Below are 20,103 nucleotides of genomic sequence, written 5' to 3'. Positions count from 1 at the left end.
CAGCCCTCCAGGCACTTAAATTCACTGGGTGCCTTCCACTACAGCCTGCAAGTTCACCCACAGCTCCTCTTTTCAGGGAGCTGGAGAAGGGTCCTCCCCCCACATCAGCCCCACCTCGGTGTGGGGAAGAAGAGGGGAAATGCCAGAGGGAGAAAGTGTGGGTGGCAGTTTGGCAGGTCAGGCTCTCCCTCTGGAGGAAGCCCCAGCATGACTTTATGTTTTGCAATAAACAGTGGATAAACACAAAAATAGTCTTGGGATCAAGGTTATCCCCCTTGGCTGTGAGGAGGGAAACCTGAGTTATACAGCATTCCCCTTTCATCCCTGATTCCTGTGAAATATCACACAGTCAGCACGGTTCCAGGTTATCGGTTTCATATGTCTGTGACAAGTGAAAAAGTTACTCTTACCGATGTCCCCTTTTTTCCTTACAGTGACCAAGAAATAGAAGGTGTCTCTGGCCGTCACCCCTCGCGGCTGCTGGGTGTGGGGAATGATCGTTCCCGAAAGTGCCTCAATTCTTCTCTGATCTCAACTAATTCTCTCTCATCATCAGATGATTTTGTCTTCTATCAGCCTCTTCTGGTGAAAATACCCCTTTAAACACCAATAATTATCAGGGATGCCAAAATAAAACTGAATCTTCAACCCAGAGTTTAAAGCATTTGCTGGGAATTCTAATTTTTGCCGTATTTATTCTGTGTTAATACAAACTATTATTATTATGCCCACAGATCGAGAGTCCTGGCCGCTCAGGAGCTGGCAGGGTGTAAAACCTTCCTGCTTTACTGCTCTTGCTACCCCAAGCTCCTCTGATTCATGGGCTCGTACACAAGTAAATGGCTACCCAACATCCAAGCCAGCGGTGAAAAAAGGCCCTCAGATTTTTTAAGAGCCAAACCACTTTAGGGAGCTTTCCCCCCCTGTCTCTTAAGTAATAAACTCTTTTCTGTGGCCACCAGCAAATCCCTGGAAATAGCTAAAATGGTTGTGAGAGCATGACCGCATGTCAGCATGGGCACTCTGGTCCGCACGGCGCTGGGGCAGCAATTGCTGCCTGTGGTGGGTGGGCACAGCCCGAAATGGGAATTATTTACCCGTTTTGCAGATCTGCTGTGAGGAGGTAATGGCTGCTGCGTGAAATGGGACCTGATGTTGCAAAAGGGCTGTGCAGAAAGTGACGGAGTGGTATTGCAGTGTTTTTAAGGAGTTACACCCTTCCTACGGGCCTGGCCCAAGCCCGCTGGAATCAACAGGGATTTGCTGAGTGACAGTGAGGAGCTTTGGATCCGGCCCTGAAATATCTGCAAGCTTGCGGAAAGTGTTGACATGATTCTCAGCATTGATGGGTGGGGGAAGGCTGAAGTAGAAATTCTGTCATTGATGGGTGACCCAGCAGCACAGGCAGGTGGTAGCCGGGTGGTGACGAGATGACTGGGGCGGCACTCCTGTCCATACGCCTCTTGGCACGGATGAAGCACAGTGCTGACTAGGGCCCTTGCTAGGACTTGATGGCTGAGTCAAGGCTCTGCAAGAACCTCTCCCTGTCTCCTCCTCCCACGGACCCACCTGCCCATTGCTCTGTGTGTCAGGCAAAGCGTTGGGTGCTTCTGTGCAGAGAAACCCACCCGAGCCACCCAGCTGTGCATGCACGCTGAAGAAGCAGTCATACTCCACAACTAGCATCAAGGGTGCAGGGGCAAGTAAGCGGAAAATTGCAGAAGTGTTATTTGCACCCCACTCCCATCTTTTTGGGTGAAGCTGGCCAAGTTTTGACTTCTGAGGGAGTTGAAAAGGAGGTCATTCACCTTTGCATGCCTAGCCTGAGAAATACAAGCCTGACAACACAGGGCTGCGCAGGGAGATGGGTATGCGCACTGCTTTGCGCAGGGGAAAGCTGCTCCTTGGTAGTGCTCTCGCAGCAGTCAATGGTGCCAAACCAGGAAGTTTGCAGAGGTAGAAATGGTCTCTGCCCACAGGCCCACCTGAGGGCAGAGCAGTGGCCAGTATGGTGTAGGATCTCAGATCCAACAGTCCCTCTGGCTTCAGAGGCCATGGTCTCTGAGACCACAGCAGAAACTTGTACATGATGATTGCACACCAAAAAAACTCAAAATGTGCATGGAGAACTCTGAAATGCCTGCCCCTCTGCCTTCCCGCCCTGGCAAGGGCAGCTCAGCAGGCATCAGGTAACAAAGACAAGAAGCCGCATAATTGCTGTTAACTTATGTCCCCACCTACTCTTTTAGACAAATCAATAAACACAGTATATGAGCTAGAAGTCGAGCTGTGAATAATCGTTACTCATATACACACAACAGGGACTTTTCCAGGCTGGCTGCTGGGCACCTCCTCACCATCGGCACCGCAGCGGCAACGAGGGGAGCCAGCAAGGCAGTGCATGCTACTTTACAAAGAACAGAAATGGATTTATTTCAGGAGCACTGTAATAAAGCCTTGGTTCAGTGAGGGAAATAGAGGTAACAGTGGAAAAAGAAAAACACAGCAAGCAATTGGGAGCAGAGGTCTGCCTCATGTTGGCTGTGGTGGTACTTTCCTGCACACCATCGCAGGGTGAGGGTGGGTGAGATGCTGGGCCGGCATGGCATGCACCAGCAGCATCCCTGCTCGGCAGAGGGGCTGGGGATGCTGAGGTTGCTTGGACCTGGCAGCAACATGCTCGTGGCTGCAGTACATGGGGTAGGGTAGGCAGCTAACTATGCAAAAGGAGGAGAGTGGGTTCAGAGAATCCCACAACTGGTCTCGTTTGCTTTTAGCGCTTTGGCATCCAGGTGTATTGGGTTTGCGTGGCAAGGTTTTGGTAACGAGTGGGCTACAGGGATGGCTTCTGTGAGGAGCTGCTAGAAACTTCCCCTGTGTCTGATAGAGCCAATGCCAGCCGGCTCCAAGATGGACCTGCCGCTGGCCAAGACCAAGCCAATCAGCGCCTCTGTGATAGCATATTTAAGAAAGGAAAAAAAAACAAAACAAAAAAACCAACTTGGAGCTTTTGCAGCCAGTGAGAGGAGTGAGAAGATGTGAGAAACTCTGCAGACACCAAGGTCAGTGAAGAAGGAGGGGCAGGAGGTGCTCCAGGCACCAGAGCAGAGATCCCCCTGCAGCCCGTGGTGAAGACCATGGTGAAGCAGGCTGTCCCCCTGCAGCCCATGGAGGGAGGATGAGGGGGTGTAGAGATTCCACCTGCAGCCCGTGGAGGACCCCACGCTGGAGCAGGTGGAGACACCTGAAGGAGGCTGTGACCCCATGGGAAGCCCGTGCTGGAGCAGGCTCCTGGTAGGACTTGTGGCCCCATGGAGAGAGGAGCCCAGGCCAGAGCAGGTTTGCTGGCAGGACTTGTGACCCTGTGGGGGACCCACGCTGGAGCAGTTCGTGAAGGACTGTAGCCTATGGGAAGGACTCATGTTGGAGAAGTTCATGCAGGACTGTCTCCCATGAGAGGGACCCCAGGCTGGAGCAGGGGAACGATGAGAGGAGTCCTCCTCCTGAGGATGAAGGAGCGGCAGAAACAATGTGTGATGAACTGACCGTAACCCCCATTCCCCGTCCCCCTGTGCTGCTGAGGGGGGAGGAGGTTGAAACTGGAAGTGAAGTTAAGCCTGGGAAGATGGGAGGAGTGGAGGGAGGTGTTTTAAGATTTGATTTTATTTCTCATTCCTCTACTCTGTTTTGCTTGGTAATAAATTAGATTGATTTTCTCTCTAAGTTCAGTCTGGTTTGCCCGTGACGATAATTGGCGAGTGATCTCTCCCTGTCCTTATCTCGACCCACAAGCCTTTCATTATACCTGTTCTCCCCTGTCTAGTGAAGGATGGACAGTGATACCTCGGCTCTGTGGGCACCTGGCCTCCAGCCAGGATCAACCCATCACACCAGGGTTGCTGGGAAGGGCTTAGGTCAAAGCTGCAGGGGGGCTAGGCTGAGAAGAAGACAGAGGCATGGAGGAGGGCTGGAGTCAAGGGCTGTTGTGTGTAATGGGAGCAGTCTGGTAGATGCTGCTGCTGCTGCTGTACATGGTCAGGGCTGCTGCCTGTTTGGTAGGAAAGCAAGACAGGGGGGTTGGGAGGGGGTGCAGGGAATTTGCAGGAGAGCTCTTCCACAGGCTCTGATTAGTCGTTTGGCACCACAGCCAATTTAAGCAATCTCTGCCCCAGGCATAACAAAGGGGAAATCACAGGGTGGGGAGATGCACCAGGGATGGGCAGGGACAATTAAGCCAGCTGCCATCAGAGAAACTGGCTGAACTACCACGGGGTGGTGGTGGTGCCAGCATAGTATAAACTGCCGGTCACCAACGGGTCAGAGATTTGGGGGGGGACCCCCTGTCCACGGTGGATGGCTACGAGGCAGGAACAAGGGCAGGCACAGAGTAGGGCTGGGAGCAGGTGTGCTCTGCAGTTCAAAGCAGCCCCAGCCAGCCTCTGCCAGCTTGTGAAGACAAGCAGCTCAGCTTTTCCTTGCAGAAAGGGTTAACTACTGCCCCACCAAACATAGCTGCCTCCCCTGCTCAGGCCACAGGATGTAGTAGGTGGTGGGAAGATGACTTGGACAAACAAGACACTGAAAGTTGCTGTTTCCTCATGTTGCCATCTACTTCAGCCTACCACAATGGGATATGAGGAATTCAGGACTTCAGGAGAGCTAACTTCAGCCTCTTCAAAGATCTGCTTGGGAGAATCCCATGAGTTAGGGCTGTAAAAGGTAGGGTAGTCCAAGAGAGCTGGTCAATATTCAAGCACCGCTTCCTCCAAGCTCAAGATTGGTGCATCCCGAAGAGTAAGAAACCAAGCAAAGAAGGCAGGAGACCTGCATGGATGAGCAAGGAGCTCCTGGAAAAACTCAAAGGGAAGAAGGAAGTTTATAGCGTGTGGACAAAAGGACTGGCCACTTGGGAAGAATATAGGAATGTTGTCAGAGTATGCAGGGATGTGATGAGGAAGGCTAAGGCCCACTTGGAATGAAATATGGGAAGTGATATCAAGGACAAGAAGAAGGGCTTTTTCAAGTACATCACCAGCAAAAGGAAGACTACAGAAATTGTGCACCTGCTGCTGAATGAGGTGGGTGTCCTGGGAGGATACAGAGAAGGCGGAGCTACTGAATGCCACCTTTGCTTGAGTCTATACTGCTAAGGCCGGCCCTCAGGAATCCCAGACCCTGGAGGCAGGAGAGAAAATCTGGAGAAAGGAAGACCTTCTCTTGGTCGAGGAGGATTGGGCTAGAGATCATTTAGGCAAACTTGACACCCACAAATCCATGGGCCCCGATGGTATGCACCCAGAAGTGCTGAGGGAGCTGGCAGACATTATTGCTATGCCACTCTCCATCACCTTTGAAAGGTCATGGAGAACAGGAGAGGTGCCTGAGGACTGGAAGAAAGCCAATGTCACTCCAGTCTTAAAAAAGGGCAGGGAGGAGGACCCAGGAAACTACAGGCCAATCAGCCTAACCTCCATCCCTGGAAAGGTGATGGAACAGCTCATTCTGGGGGGTCATCAATAAGCATGTGGTGGAAAAGAAGGTTATCAGGAGTGGTCAACATGGATTCACCAAGGGGAAATCATGCCTGACCAATCTGATAGCCTTTTATGATGGCATGACCAGCTGGGTGGATGAGGAGAGAGCAGTGGATGTTGACTACCTGGACTTCAGTAAGGCTTTTGAGACTGACTCTCATAAATAACATCCTCACAGGCAAGCTTAGGAAGTATGGGTTGGATGAGTGGACAGTGAGGTGGGTTGAGAACGGGCTGAATGGCAGAGCCCAGAGGGTAGTGATAACTGGTGCAGAGTCTAGTTGGAGGCCTGTAGCTAGTGGTGTGCCCCAAGGGTCAGTACTGGGTCCAGTCTTACTCAATATATTCATCAGTGACCTGGACGAGGGGACAGAGCGTACCCTCAGCAAATTTGCTGATGATACAAAACTAGGAGGAATGGCCAACACACCAGAAGGCTACACTGCCATTCAGCAAGATCTGGACAAACTAGAGAGTTGGGCAAAGAGGAACTAAATGAAATTCAACAAGGCCAAGTGTAGGGTCCTGCACCTAGGGAAGAATAACCCCCAGGCACCAGTACAGGGCAGGGGGTGACCTGCTGGGAAGCAGCACTGCAGAGAAGGACCTGGGATTCCTGGTGGACAACGAGCTCTCCATGAGCCAGCAGTGTGTCCTCATGGCCAAGAAGGCCAGTGGTACCTGGGGTGCATTAAAAGCATGGCCAGCAGGTTGAGGGAGGTTTTCCTCCCCCTCTACTCTGCCCTGGTGAGGCCACATCTGGAGTTCTGTGTCCAGTTCTGGGCTTCCCAGTTCAAGAAAGACATGGAACTACTGGAGAGAGTCCAGTGGAAGGCTACAAGGATGATGAGGGGACTGGAGGATCTCTCACATGAGGAAAGGCTGAGAGAGCTGGGTCTGTTTAGCCTGGAGAAGACTGAGGGGGATCTTATTAAGGTTTATAAATATCTAAAGGGTGGGTGTCAAGAGGATGGAGCCAGACTCTTCTCAATGGTGCCCAGTGACAGGACAAGGGGCAACGGGCACAAACTGGAATACAGGAAGTTCCATCTCAGTATGAGGAAAAACTTCTTCACTTTGAGGGTGACAGAGCACTGGAAGAGGCTGCCCAGAGAGGTTGTGGAGTCTCCTTCTCTGGAGATATTCAAAACCCACCTGGATGCCATCCTGTGCAACATGCTCTAGGTGATCCTGCTTTAGCAGGGGGGGTGGGACTAGATTATCTCCAGCGGTCCCTTCCAACCCCTACTGTTCTGCAATTCTGTGATTATTTGAAGAGGGCACTGAAACTGCCAGGGACTTTTCCTTGGCAGTTAGTTACAAAAGTCTGGGGATGTTTCAGATAGAGCATCCATAATTAGGGTTTCACACAGTGTGACAAGAAGCATCCCAGCTGAACACATCTCAGTCACAACTGGTCTTCCCTGCTGAGTCAATGACTAAGCACTAGTGAAGCCTTGGATAAGCTCCAGCTCTTTAACATACAGCTGCCATTGGTGTAGGTTGGACAAGGCTAGCACATCTGTTCCTGACCCACCTGGGTGCCAGGTCACCACAAGAGTGGGGCAGTGTTGCTTGACTACACCTTACCAGGTCCTACTGTCACGCAGGAAATGTCCAACCAACCCAAACCCATTTACAGCATGGCCATATGCTGGCACACAAAGGACCACATACGCCAAATTTCTTCATTTAAGCTTTGCCCACTTATCCGGGCTTAAAATAGCAACGGATGTGGAACTGATCTTCTAGAAAAATCCAACTGCTAGAATAAAAACTACTGTTTGAAAACTTGTAAGCAGGAAATGAAAATACCATATAGAGAGCCACTGTCATACCCCGTTCAGGGTTTAGCAGGCCTGTGCTTTATCACAGACCAGGAAAAATTACCCCTCCTCCATTTGAGGAAACTGTATCTGCCTTAACACATTTTCCAGGTTTACTGACGTTCAGCATAGGGCTATTTTAATTTGATCACTAAAAGCAGTGACACATTATCAGGCCTAATCATTAACTGATAGCCATTTGTATTCCCTATGGTATGCGATTTGCAGCATGCCCTGGATGAAAGTCCATCACAAGTTGCTCATGAAACACAGTTCTGGAACAGAAGTAGCTGTCTCCACACCCTGGGACCAGCACAAAACAAGGCCTGAGCCCTCGCTGTGTGCCCTGGGGCAGACTGGGGGGTGATCTGGTGAGGTACAGACTGAGCACCCACCTTCCTGACCCCAAGGGAGCAGTTCCATTAATTAAAGGTTTAAACCATTGCCATAGCAGGATGTGGAGCCTGCAAGAGCCATGATGAGGCCGCCAGGAACATCAGCTATAAAGGCAAACTTTTGTAGCACTTTTCACTTCTGCTTGTATTTGTGGTCTGCACAGAGAACAATACAAGTACAGTAATATACAAAGTTTTGTGTATATCTTTTCCTCCAGCTTGCAGGTAGACACATTCAGAAAACTAGCAGCAATTTCTTCTCACAACAGCAATTAAAAAAGAAAGTGTGCTGCAAAGGCAGGAAAGATCAGGAGTTTGCCAGCAGAAGAGAATAGATAAATGACATGGCTCAGCTCAGGCCCTCATGCAGGCACAGAGCTGACTAGGTATTTTCTCTCTCCTGCTGCTTGCACCTGCACCCTGTTAAGGTTCTACTGGTCACACATAAAACAACCAACTGACCCAAACCCACTTACAGCATGGACACACACAAAGCTGCGCTGGCACCTATAAGAAAAAGTGTGATATAACAGCAGGAGGAAAACTGCACCAAGTGTAATCTCTGCTCCTAGAGATACCCGCTGTTACGCCCCTTGAAAGAGTAGCTCTGTGATAGAAAAGCAATGAGGCTGATCTGTTTGCACTGGCATTAAAAAAAATAAAAAGGCAACTTTGCTGAGGTCAGTGTGTCAATGATATTTTTATCATGGCAATAAGCGTTCCAAAGTAGGAAACATACACAAGACACTAGAGCTAAGGTCTTGTACTACATCCACCTCACTGTCCTGCAGGATCCCCTGCTGTCAACAGCATACCCCTCCCACAGCACATACTCCCATGCACTCAAGAGTTACATGTGTACTGCTATTAGAATACAGACAACAGAATTAGGTCATCAGTGCTCTGGCTAGGAATGGGGTACGTATGGGCTATGTGCACTTTGGATGCAAAGTCCCTGCTTGAAAACAGTTTTTCACAAGCACTTGTCCTGCTTAAGATCTCCCTAGCATTCACACACAGACTCTCACTACATTGACAAAGGTTAAAGCGTTTGCCTTTTATTCAGACTTGTTCCGTTTCCAGTGATACTTTTCCATGTCCTTCAAACCCAAGAACACCTAGGTTCATAACAGCACCAGTCTACCACAAAAAAAGCAAACAAATAAAAACAAAAGTTCTATAATGTGATATAGCATAAAGAAACAAATACAGCTAATACATTAGAGAAAAATTTAAATCAAGTTATGTATGTTGCTATAAAACTGGTAGTATGCAATGAAAAAAAATTGGTAAGATTACTAGGTCTGCTAGATGTTTAAAACAAGTCTACTTAGGCTGTATCTATATTGTCATGCTGGTTTTAGGCATGACTTTGCACTCAGGACCTAGCAACCTCAATTACCCATACTACACACGGTGGGCTTTCACACAACTTCCCCTACAGCCAGCAGTGTGTACACAAGTATCTCAAGCTACCTGTTCAGACTCAAGCAGCACTTGCAAAGCTGTAAAGATGTAGCCTATTGCTGTCTCCTCCCTACGAATATGATATTACTGGGTTCTTCTGCATATGCCTGGTTAAGAAACAAAACCACAGTCAGTGGTATACTATAACACCTTAAGTAACATGGCATCTTAGATTTTAGAAAAATATTTTAATTGTCAGTTCACAAGTAAAATCTATCACTATTACAAAACATCTTGTAATACTAGAATATCTAGCTTGTAAAGAATTTTGTTCTTATTGCTGTCGCATGTAGTTTTCAGGAGCTGTGTCAGCATGAAGGTATTGGTGGGTTTCTCACTTGTCATAGTCAGTTTGTAAGGGTTCTCATAGGAAGATACACTTTCCTATTTAATCCTCACAATTTTCACATTTAGGCTGCCCTGACTTTTTTCAGATGTGCATAATTGACACCTGACACTATGTATCAAAGTCTCACCCAACTTAAATTGTCTAATATAACAAATTTTATTTGCAGCCTTTAAACAAAGAACATTCACTCAAAAAAGTGAACACCAGCATTGACACCCTCTTAGCTACTTGAAAATCCTATAACTGTGTTCTGACAGCTATCAGATATTAACTCATTCATTTCATTTTGTTTGGTTTCTTCCTTATTCTCGTGGTTGGGGTGATGTTTTGTGTTTCCAGCTTTTTTAGACCTTCTGAGGAAAAATTTTGTCAGTAAGTAACATAATTCAGCCACATTTAAAAGAATGCAAATGCTAGACACAGCAATCATGAAAATAGTAAACACTGTCTTTTCAGTAGGTCGAGAAACAAAGCAGTCTACTGTGTTGGGGCAGGGCCAAGCGTTACATTTCATTAAGCGAGGCATTCGGAACCCATCGTACATGAAATAAAATGCGTACATGAAGACTGCTTCAAAGACCAGTCTGAAGAAGATGCTGCTGGTGTACGTCCACCACAATGAGCCCTCAATACGAAACCTCTGTCTTCTGATTTCTTCAATGTCCTTATACTCACATTTCTGGTCTCCCTTTCTGAACTGCCTTTTCTTCTCATGCCTCCTGTAAGCTACATGCATGGCCACCAGCAGCGCAGGTGTGGAAACAAAGATCAGCTGCAGGGCCCAGAGTCTGATGTGAGAGATGGGGAAAAAGTGGTCATAGCAAACATTCTTGCAACCAGGTTGCAGAGTGTTACAGATAAAGTCATCTTGTTCATCTCCCCAGACTCTCTCTGCAGCCACAACCAGAATCATGATACGGAAGATGAACAGGACTGTGAGCCATATCTTCCCGATGCTGGTGGAATGCTTATTTACACCTCCTAAAATGGTATGCAGAGCTCCCCAATCCATTGTCTTGCTTTAATCGTCTGACCTAAGACAAGACAAACAAAACTGAGATTAATCAAGATGGGAAACAAATACCATCAAGCATGTGATATAAAATAAAGGCAATATCATATAATTGCAGCATATTCACTTGCTGTTGTAACATTTTGTTGACGCACAGTGGACTTACCTATAAACAGTCATAAATTAAGCAAAGTTGGCTCATCCTTAGCTTTAGAGCATAAACAACATTTTCATGAGGACATTCCAGCAATAGAGAGAGATTGGTGATGCTCTGCACCTTCCATGAGCAGGTCTGGATAACCCGCATTCACAAATTTTAGAAGTGTGACTAAGGCTCTGTATTGTTAGCTGAAGCAAATTCCACACTAACTTGAGGCAATGAAGGTAACATCTTGGGCACAATCCATCTCATCTTGAGTTGGATTTCTAAAAGCAGTGCTTAAAGATTCATCCCAAAATTGCACCTCTCTCCACTAGCTACAAAGAGAGCCTAGGGTAACTAGACAAAGACTCCTTCATTGTCAATGCCTGTCAATTCTCTCCTAACACAGACTGCATTACTCCTAGAATAGCAGAGATGTTTCAGAGGCTGGGAGAATGCTGAAGTCAACATTTGAAGAGTTCAGATAGGGCCAGCAGTAGCTCAGAGACTTTTCAACAGAAGCATAAAGTTTCAAGTAGGTTAGATTGAAAGTACTATGACCGTAAGGAATTAAAGGCTTTCACCTTTGTCTCCCACATACCTCTGCAGGAACAGCACAATTGTCCGTGTTTGCTCAGCTTCCACAAACAACAGCCTTTCACAGAGCGTTCAGAGGCATTTCAGCCCACCCCCCCTTCAGATGGATTTACAGAAAGTTAGTTTGCAAGCCACTCAATTAAAGAAACCAGCATTTCTTATGCCTATCAGCCAGGACCTTCTAAAAGCACTCACAGCTCTCTTTGCTCTGAAATTCCTCATGAAGGTTTTTATTTCTCAGCTTTATGAATTCATTTGCATCTCAGAGACCATTTATCTTTGGCATTCACAGCCCAGAGCACCAATAAGCAAAGATCACATTTTCAAGGTTTCTAGAGAAGAGCAGCCACTGCAGCAAAGGCCATCATATCTGTCACATGACAGTATCTAAGATTTTCCTAACTCTGAGCTGGGTCATATTGCATGCAGAAGAAAATAAAGACATTTCCTTACAGTTATCTTCTGTGTCACACTCCCATTCTGAGTAAGGTCAAAAAAACTTACTGATTATATAATTCTACTGTAAAGCAGAAAGTCAGATAAAATAATACAAAGTACACAACGGTTCAGGGAAAATTAGGACATAATTGTTATATGAAAGTAGGGTTTTTCCTTTGAGTTATTGAAATGTAAGCATAACCTCCCTTCACTGGTTCCATAAACTACATTTCCCTGGGATCATGCTGGTTGATCATGTGGGGTTAGACTTCAGGAGGTGAATACCAAGGGAGGGGGACTCAAGATTTCTTCAGATTGGAGAGAACCTTTCCCAAGTCTCCTTCAGGATGCAGAACTTAGGTGGGCTATGACCTCTGTATCTGACTAAAAACAGTCCTGGAAGCAGAGCTACTTTCCTATCCTGCTAGTTTATTTTTCCAAGAAAAGTTTATTTTTCATTAGCATACAGGTATAGAGAAAGTCTCTGTAGGTTAACAATCCTATGAGGACACAGGAAAGACCCTGAATACCAGAGACACTTAGAAAACATAGTAGCCAGATTTTCAAATACTTGTTTCCACCCCTTTTTTTCATTAAGTAGACTAGCCTTTCTGTCAGGATTTGCTTTGGAGATCATTATATGTTTAACAGAAATAGTTACTACTTTTATTAGGTTTTTTATTAATGTTCTCTGTTACTATTACACACATATTGCAATTACAGTACTTATAATAAAAATGACACAACTATGTTACGACTAGAAATACTTACGCACATCTGACTATAAATCTTGAAGACTGGCACCATGCACACTGTGGTATTACATGCATCATTCACTCATCCTTTAATTCCACCAAACGCCTTGTATTTCTTCTCTCAGTCATTGTTCCTTCTTCTCCCTGCCTGTCAGCCATCTCCTTACAGTGTGAAAGGCTGAGAAGTGGAACCTGCTCATAAGGCCCATTTCTTACGCTTCACCTCTCACTGTACACCAACACTGCTGCCTTTGTTACCACAACTTCACAAAGATTTCTTTCCACACACAATCGCTCCTTCCTGTCTCTCTGTGCAGAAGGGGATTAAAAAAATATGAGTGCCTCAAGGTGTTGTTAAAGGGTACCTTGTCTTCAGTGGTAAAGTTGGCTCAAGATGCTTCCCCACTACTGTTTGCTCCTGAGGTCACACTGCAGTTCTTAATCTGTTACAACTCTGTGGGGGTGCATTATAAACCAGGTGGCTTGTTCAAAAGCTATTCCCAGTATTAGCATGTTTTGTTTGGTTAGTTTTTGGTTTTTTTAAACCCAACCCATTTCACTAATCTGCTTTAGAGCACAGACCCACAAAGCATCTGAAAAGCACAACTTCATTTAAAAAGTAGGCTGTAAATTGCAAAACCCGGGAAGGAACAAGCAGTCAGTGGAGAAGAGGGGTTAGCAAAGCTTTATTGCTGAGGACAATACATTGTGAAACTATACTCTGCATTTGACTTGCTCGATCTCCTTTGAGATTAGACTGTGCTTGCTAAGCCAAAACACGGTGCTTCAATTCTAGCAAAATGTAGATGTCTGTACCTGGATCAATGCAGAAAAAGCCACCACACTTTGGAGAGGCAGCCTTTTGCCCCACGTATCCTAGTGACATTTCCTCTCCTTCTGAAAAAAGCTTTGTCTTTCATATCTGCCCAAACCCTCCCCGTCACCATCCCCACCTACCTTTCCAAATCCTCCAACTATCTCTTCAGCTCCTCCTGTCACCATCCCCTATTCTTCCTGCTGCTTGCCAAGCTAGTCACCAACCTTTGCTCCTTCTTGCTGAAGCCACGTGGCCTCTCAGGCTTGTTTTCATGCTGGTGGAATGTCATGACTTTGGGACACTCCAGAGATTGTTACAGACACTGATCAGACACCAGTAAAGTCTCACTACCTTCTCCCTGAAGGGTGGCACAGTTAAGATAGTAGGGCCATATTTAGGCAGCCTGCATTCCATCCAGGTATTTTGGCCCCAGTGTTTCCTGCTAGCTAGCTTTAAACAGCTCTCATTAATGCAATTTAGAAGATTTAATGAAGGCAATTCAGAGACTGCTGAAGCACCCACCTGTCTCCAATAAACAGACACAGTGACCCAAGCAGAATTTAAGTTAACTGAGTATGGCCCTTCACACTAGTAAACCATCAGTGCTAAACATCAAGTTTGGGCTCTCTGTACTGATATGATGCCTCATTTACTCCTGACTTACTCGAAAGCTAGGATGTTGACTCATGATCATTGGCTATATTTCTTCCAGATACTTGCTTTTGACAAGCAAGTAAAATATTAACTGTCTTGCTGACCAAAGGAGAAGAAAGCAGGAAAGCTACTTCCCTTTAATGGGTGGTAACTCTTATTTTCATCAAGCCAGTCCAGATACTATTTCTAGGTGAACAAATCCAGCTACATGCCTACAGAAATACCAGTATGTAGACAGTCAAGGACTGACTTGCTTTGCTGGTCTCAGATGTACAGCATAGTACACAAGTTGAAGACATGAAAGCTTAGGTGAATTTTGAGGGGAAAAAAGTAAAGTAGGAAGCAGGATAGGGACTGGTAATAAAGAAAGAAGCTGGGAAGAACAGAAGATAGCTGAAGTCAGCAAGGTTGAGTAATTTGGCATTTAGAACCCATTCTAACATGGGAGTGTATTTTCTTTAAATGTTAAATCTTCCTTAAAAAAAAGGAGTTGCAACTGGGCATGAAAATAAGCCTTTCCAAGTCTCAGCATAGATCTCTGTTCTGCTACCAGCTGAACCTTCTGTTCCAGTTCAACAATCAGAGGATCACAATAGTATATGGCTGTTACAGTAGGAGTTAAAGATCATAAAAGATCACCATCCACTGAAAAGTTAGTTACAAGGGAAATGGTTCTATATGATCACATAGCACATAGAGAAGCACATAAGCAGGTGCTTTGTTTTGAGGTTTTCACCACCACCAGTAGGCTAGACAGCAGCAAGAGAAGAACTACAACTTAACTATTTCTGTAGTTCTCCAGCTTCTGGGCAGTGTTGTTTTGAGCTCTGTGTTGCCCTGGCTAGACTTCTACTTTAAAGCTAGCTCCCGTAAGCCTACATTAAACCGCAATCACAGCACAGTGCATACACCCGGTGAAAATCCCTGCAATTCACAACACTGAAGACAATTATACTTGAGCTTCTGTGTTTGAGTACAGCTAGTTAGCAGATGCTTTTTTCACTCTGTTAAAGACTGTTATACTGGGAAATCATTAATCAATGGTTAAATCCACCACTTCAGCAAACCACAACTAGAATATAGTGAAGGTAAAAATAACAGAGGATACTTCCTTTCACATACACAGCATGACACTTGCTGTTATAGAATATTATCAAGCAAAAAAGGTAGTCATTAGCAAGTGTTACAATATTCGCTTATGCTATAGGAACATCTAGGAGTCTGTCAAGAAGAGGTTCACAGTACATTAAAATTACACATAAATTCAGAGTAAGATTATACCCTTCTCCCCATAACTACAAATTGGATATCAATTTACTTATTCTACTGGAATTACACAGAAACATAGAGGGTGTTCACATTGCCTCCACTCCTATTAGAATTTTACTGTAGGGTATACCAAGAACTACCAGTCCAGTGTGAAATTCCACCACTTTCAGTAATGCCTCCAGATACTGATACAAGATCAGCAGCCTACCAAGACAAAAGTTACTTTATCCCATGTGAGAATATGTTAACCAAGATAATTTTTAAGCAAAAAAAGCACTGATCCCAAGTGTCCCTCCCCACCCCCCTCAGCTGGGGACAAAGATAACTCAGATGCCTGAGAGTGGCAGTTCTAATACAGAATTTCTCCCATAGAAAAGCTTTAGAACATCTCAACTGCATCAGACTCAGGATGATTACCACAATCACTTTATGACCCAACTTCACACAAGTAGTATTGCTGTATGGTGAGGTCCAGCATGCATTCAAAGGCCCTCCTGATACAACTTTTCCTTCAGGTCTTCATCTAGACAGTTACACTGGGAGCACTAGCTTGTATATAGGGGCTGATACCAGCATGAAGGTATCTTAGAGCTATATGTGCTGTTTCATACCCAGAACACACAAACCTGGATTTCGGCAGTTTTGTATCGCTGTACCTTCACACTGCCAACCTGGAATCTAGTTTATTGCTAAGCAAAACAGCAAGCATTTAATTGCTAGTGTGTAAATTTTGTTATTCCTATTGCTGAGTTTGTTCTGGTGCTGTACCACAAGAGCGGTGGCATTACCAGAACTGAACCAAGGAAGCTTCTAATAAATAGAGATTAACATCCAAATACAGCATCCTTTTATTTCACCAAGAAAGACTGGCATACAGGCTTCAGCAACTACTTGCTAACTCCCTTCTCTCAGACTTCCTAATTGTAAGCCTGCCCAATGCCTCATATTCCCAGACATTAAACTGGGGATAATAAAATCTCACCATCTCACAGGGCTGTTCTGAAATGCTCCACTACGATAGGCTTCACAGACTCATACTTTGTTATCAGTGGACCAAGACAGGTAAGTACCAGTTCAAAGGTGGAAGCACAGAGCTTGAATTCAATCATCCAGGATGTCCCTGCCACCTCACAGAATACAGCTCCATACACTGCTATGGCTTTAATGCAGAGTTCAAACTGTAAGAAGATGCAGCTTTGAGCTCAGACTTCGGCAAACAAAATCCTTTAGTTTCACTATTATAGGCAGCTTCCAGCTATTTTAATTTTACAGCAGTATATTAAAAACTTCAAGGGGCATACAGCTGGAATGCTCTGAAATAACAACTCTACTTCTTTCCTAAAAAGTTGATTAAGATCAAAAGAGCAGTCTAACAATCACAAAACCCTGTGCAATCCTCTCTAGTAGCTCTTAAACTTTGTTCTGAACACCTATCTCCAGATCAGAGTGGAAACTGGAGAACACAAAAGCCATGACAGAGGGATTACAGCATATCTGATTTGACATAGGAACAGGCAAAGACTGATCAGGAACAGGAAGCCTCTGACAGTTGCAGGTCTGAACACTACAAGTATTGTACTTTTCTTCTACTCAAGTTTGCTAAAACAGGAGGCATTCTTTTCTCTAATTAAACTGAGTGTGAAATCCAGAGATGGCCTTTAACACAACAGATTAGGACCCAATATGTATGCAGTTAAATGTTAAAAAAGTATAGTAGTTAACTATCAACAGCATTAACGGTTCAGTTCTACCCACAATGTCCCCCTTATGACTGTCCCATATTCATGCCCCTACATGAGTTTTAAGTCATTTTCCAAGCATATTTGGAAATATCTACAGCTATTTTACTAGCCTACAAGTGTGATGGAGGATTACCATCCTCCAGAATATCTCCACACAAAATTCACTCCACTTGCGGAAAACAGGAAATCAGAAGTGCCAGTCATGCTTGAAGGCATAACAAGACCACACAAGTCCTACTAGAATTTGGCCTGTCACCCATTTTGCCTCCATATACCTTTCCTTCAAAATGTGCTTTAAATTTCTCACTTTGAAAGAAAGTCAGATTCCTGAGGACTGTGTCTTCACTGATGCAAGTACCCTATTTCCCATGTTTTTAAAGGAAGTTTTATACACATTGTGCCCTGCTCCCAGTCATGAAAATAGCAAGTTTTTAGTTATGACATTTTTATGTGTTTTTAACCTGTTATTTAATTCCTATTTCCTTCCCCCCAGACCTAGTCAAATGTCTACATCCCCTCTGCAAATCTGCCTACTCACTTCAATGTAACATTTCATACAAAATTGGCAAGTCACTGTCTCTTTCACACACAGACAGAACTTGCACCCTTTTGGAAATGCTAATTAAATTTATAAACACTAAGATTTTTATACTGCAGTGCAGCTTTTCCTTGAGCATGTATTTTGTTACAATTTCTTTCATCAAAAGAAATTTTAAAATCCATTTTAAAATCTATTACAGGAAGAAACGTTTGTATGAGATAAGGAATAGAATTAGCTTTCAACTTTCTTTAATCAGCTAATAGGAGATGTGTTTCTTTTTTTCCACATTCCTTCTGTTTTGACAGCAGGTTATCTCTCCTCATATATCATCAAGTTTTTCCTTACACAAACTGGTGTTCAGCCAGGCAAGAGTCACAGTTGTCCTTTCAGATAACTCATCATTAAATAACAATTAAAAGCAGCGAGGAACAGAACAAGGAAAAACATGAAAAGAAAAAACAAAGATTCCATCCATGCTCCTGTTTGGTGCAGTTTCTGGAACCACTGATTTCATTGGAACTGTTCATATAGGTAACAGAAAGAATCAACTTGCAAAGCATCCTCATTACTCACAGGTATCAACTGAGGTTATGCAATGGCTGTTATTAAGAACTTGCATTTATATCTCAAAGTGCTATTTTTCCAGCTACTGAGATAGTCTGCTATAGCTTTTTTCACTGTACAACTGCTTCTCAATTACTGTTTGCACAAATTAAATTATTTTTGCCCCATAATATACTTGGATTATGCGTCAAGGGATGCAAAACAGCAACACAGAGGCCCAAGCTTCAGAAAATTGAGAGAACTAGCCCTATCAGGACAGAATTAATTCCTCCAGAGAATTATTTTAATTTATGGCTTTTTATTGTTCCATTTTTAAGCTCTGTGATATGCAGTCCTCCTACCAATTACAAGACTGACAGTTCTGGGGACTGAAGTCTCCCAGAAACCCTGACACACGCAGTAGAGGTGCAACCTCAATGCTCTGCAAATGTGTTGGAAACTCCACCTGGAAAATTTTATTACAATGCCTAGTTGACAAATGGAGGTGTCTCCTTTGTCCAGGCTGACACCTGGCCCACCACTGCCTCATGCTCTACGCTAAGCTTAACACAATCACATTCACATCCTTCTGCCTTTCCTCTGGGGCTCTTCAAGATAAGTATCTGGCAAGCAGGGTTTCCAGGCTGAATGGTAGAAAGCAAGAGATACCAACGTAGGAAAAATAAGGGTTACAACTGTGCAAAGTATATGTCACCTCAAGTATCCTTGACAGTATGTTCCAAAACTGTATTAACCAGGACCTCTCAATGGACCAAGGACTTACAATGCCACAGGAACACTGTCAGCTACGAGCTACTGCCATGAGCTAAGCAAGCACTCCTGCCCTTACTCCAACACATCCACTGCACTTTATTTAAGGGCTTGAGTACTTGTTCCTCATGCTATCTTATCCAGCCCTGATACTCAGAAATACATTTATTTCTGACTCACACCTCATTTCCTATTCCCCTGTAATTCTGAGGAATGTTTCCAGTGTACAATCAGATGCTCACAGGACCTGTCAGTTTTACTGATGCAAGCTGTTTATCTTCATGCAGCTCTCTTAACATCTGTAGGCGTGTCGCAAATTACCTGTAATTGCGGAAGCCTTTATTTTCCTTGGTGTTTTAGCTGGTCGTGTACTTCACATAACGTGCTTACAAAGAGCTGCTGGGAGAAGGTGAATTTAAAAGAAGAGCGATTGTTAGAAGTTAAATGCACAATTAACAGCAACAGGAGTATCCCCAATTAAAACGCGGAAGTTCAAACATCCCCTCTCATGCTTAAGCAAAACCGAGAGCTCCCGGGCCGAGCAGGGGTAAATCCTCTCAGGCACAGGGCGGCAGCGCACACGGCGCCCCGCCGCCAGCCCCGGCCCACCTCCGCGGGCAGCTCCCGCTCCCTCCCCGCGGCGGGCAGCGCCACCAGAGTCCTCAGCTCCGCAACAGAGAGCCCCAGCCCCACGTTGGGGGGCAACAAGTGTGGCTACACAGAAGGACACCGAGCCGGGCCTGCCCCGCCGCCACCGGGCCCTCTCCTCAAGGAGGACATGCGGGAACAGCCTCCTCCGCCAGCCCAGCTGCTGGCTCGCCCCCTCCCGTCGCGCCCCTCACCTGCCTCAGCAGTGCCTGCAGCCAGAAATCAGCCCTGTCAGGAGCTCCCAGGGCCAGGCTGGTGGGGCACAACTGCGGGTCTGGTAGTGCTTGAGGAGGAGCCGGTCCCAGCTTCGCCGCCCCAGAGCTTTAAGGTTCCTCCCCGTTCACCTGCCTCCGCTTTTAACCCGCCCCTCGCCCGCCTCCGCCCGCGCCGGGCTCCTCAGGGCGCCTGTGGAGGAGGTGGGGAACCTGGGGCGGAGCTGGGCGCTCATCCCTACTGCCGTGCCCTGGGGAGGGGGTGTATGGAGAGCAGGGCTTTGAGGGGGAAACAGCCCAAATGAAGGGCGGGGTGGCTGAAGTAAGCCTGGGCGAGAGGGCGGTGGGAAGCAGTGGGGGGTGGCCGGCCCCCGGCCGCTTCCCGCCGCCC

The 20,103-nt window shown here is 45.6% G+C and overlaps 2 protein-coding genes across 8 annotated transcripts in view; both read right to left on the bottom strand.

The window, feature by feature from the left end:
* Positions 1–8,792: 8,792 nt before the first annotated feature.
* Positions 8,793–19,749, bottom strand: LOC104631695 (gap junction beta-6 protein). 7 transcript variants are annotated; one of them, XM_075742218.1, is made up of 3 exons: positions 19,695–19,749; positions 19,174–19,251; positions 8,793–10,605 (listed from the first exon to the last, which is right to left on the bottom strand). In XM_075742218.1, exon 3 carries the CDS (start codon positions 10,581–10,583, stop codon positions 9,792–9,794), a length of 792 nt encoding a protein of 263 aa, XP_075598333.1. In that variant the 5' UTR covers positions 10,584–10,605; positions 19,174–19,251; positions 19,695–19,749; the 3' UTR covers positions 8,793–9,791. The 7 variants fall into 7 exon arrangements, with proteins under 7 accessions (XP_075598333.1, XP_075598335.1, XP_075598336.1 ...); XM_075742220.1 differs by having other exon boundaries at positions 19,174–19,248; XM_075742221.1 differs by having other exon boundaries at positions 19,699–19,749.
* Positions 17,923–20,103, bottom strand: part of CRYL1 (crystallin lambda 1) — a 93,070-nt gene continuing 90,889 nt past the window's right edge. The window contains exon 9 of the transcript XR_012833390.1: positions 17,923–17,932. The gene's annotated coding sequence lies outside the window, so the exon portion shown is untranslated. The remainder of the gene's footprint in view (positions 17,933–20,103) is intronic.

Source organism: Balearica regulorum, chromosome 1 (assembly GCF_011004875.1).
Source record: "Balearica regulorum gibbericeps isolate bBalReg1 chromosome 1, bBalReg1.pri, whole genome shotgun sequence".
Lineage (NCBI taxonomy): Eukaryota > Metazoa > Chordata > Aves > Gruiformes > Gruidae > Balearica > Balearica regulorum.
The sequence above is the reverse complement of the archived record's forward strand: the minus strand, read 5'-3'. Positions and strand labels throughout refer to the sequence as shown.

What these genes read in the sequence shown, in the direction of transcription:
- LOC104631695 (XM_075742218.1), bottom strand. Translation starts at nt 10,583, where the DNA reads ATGGATTGGGGAGCTCTGCATACCATTTTAGGAGGTGTAAATAAGCAT.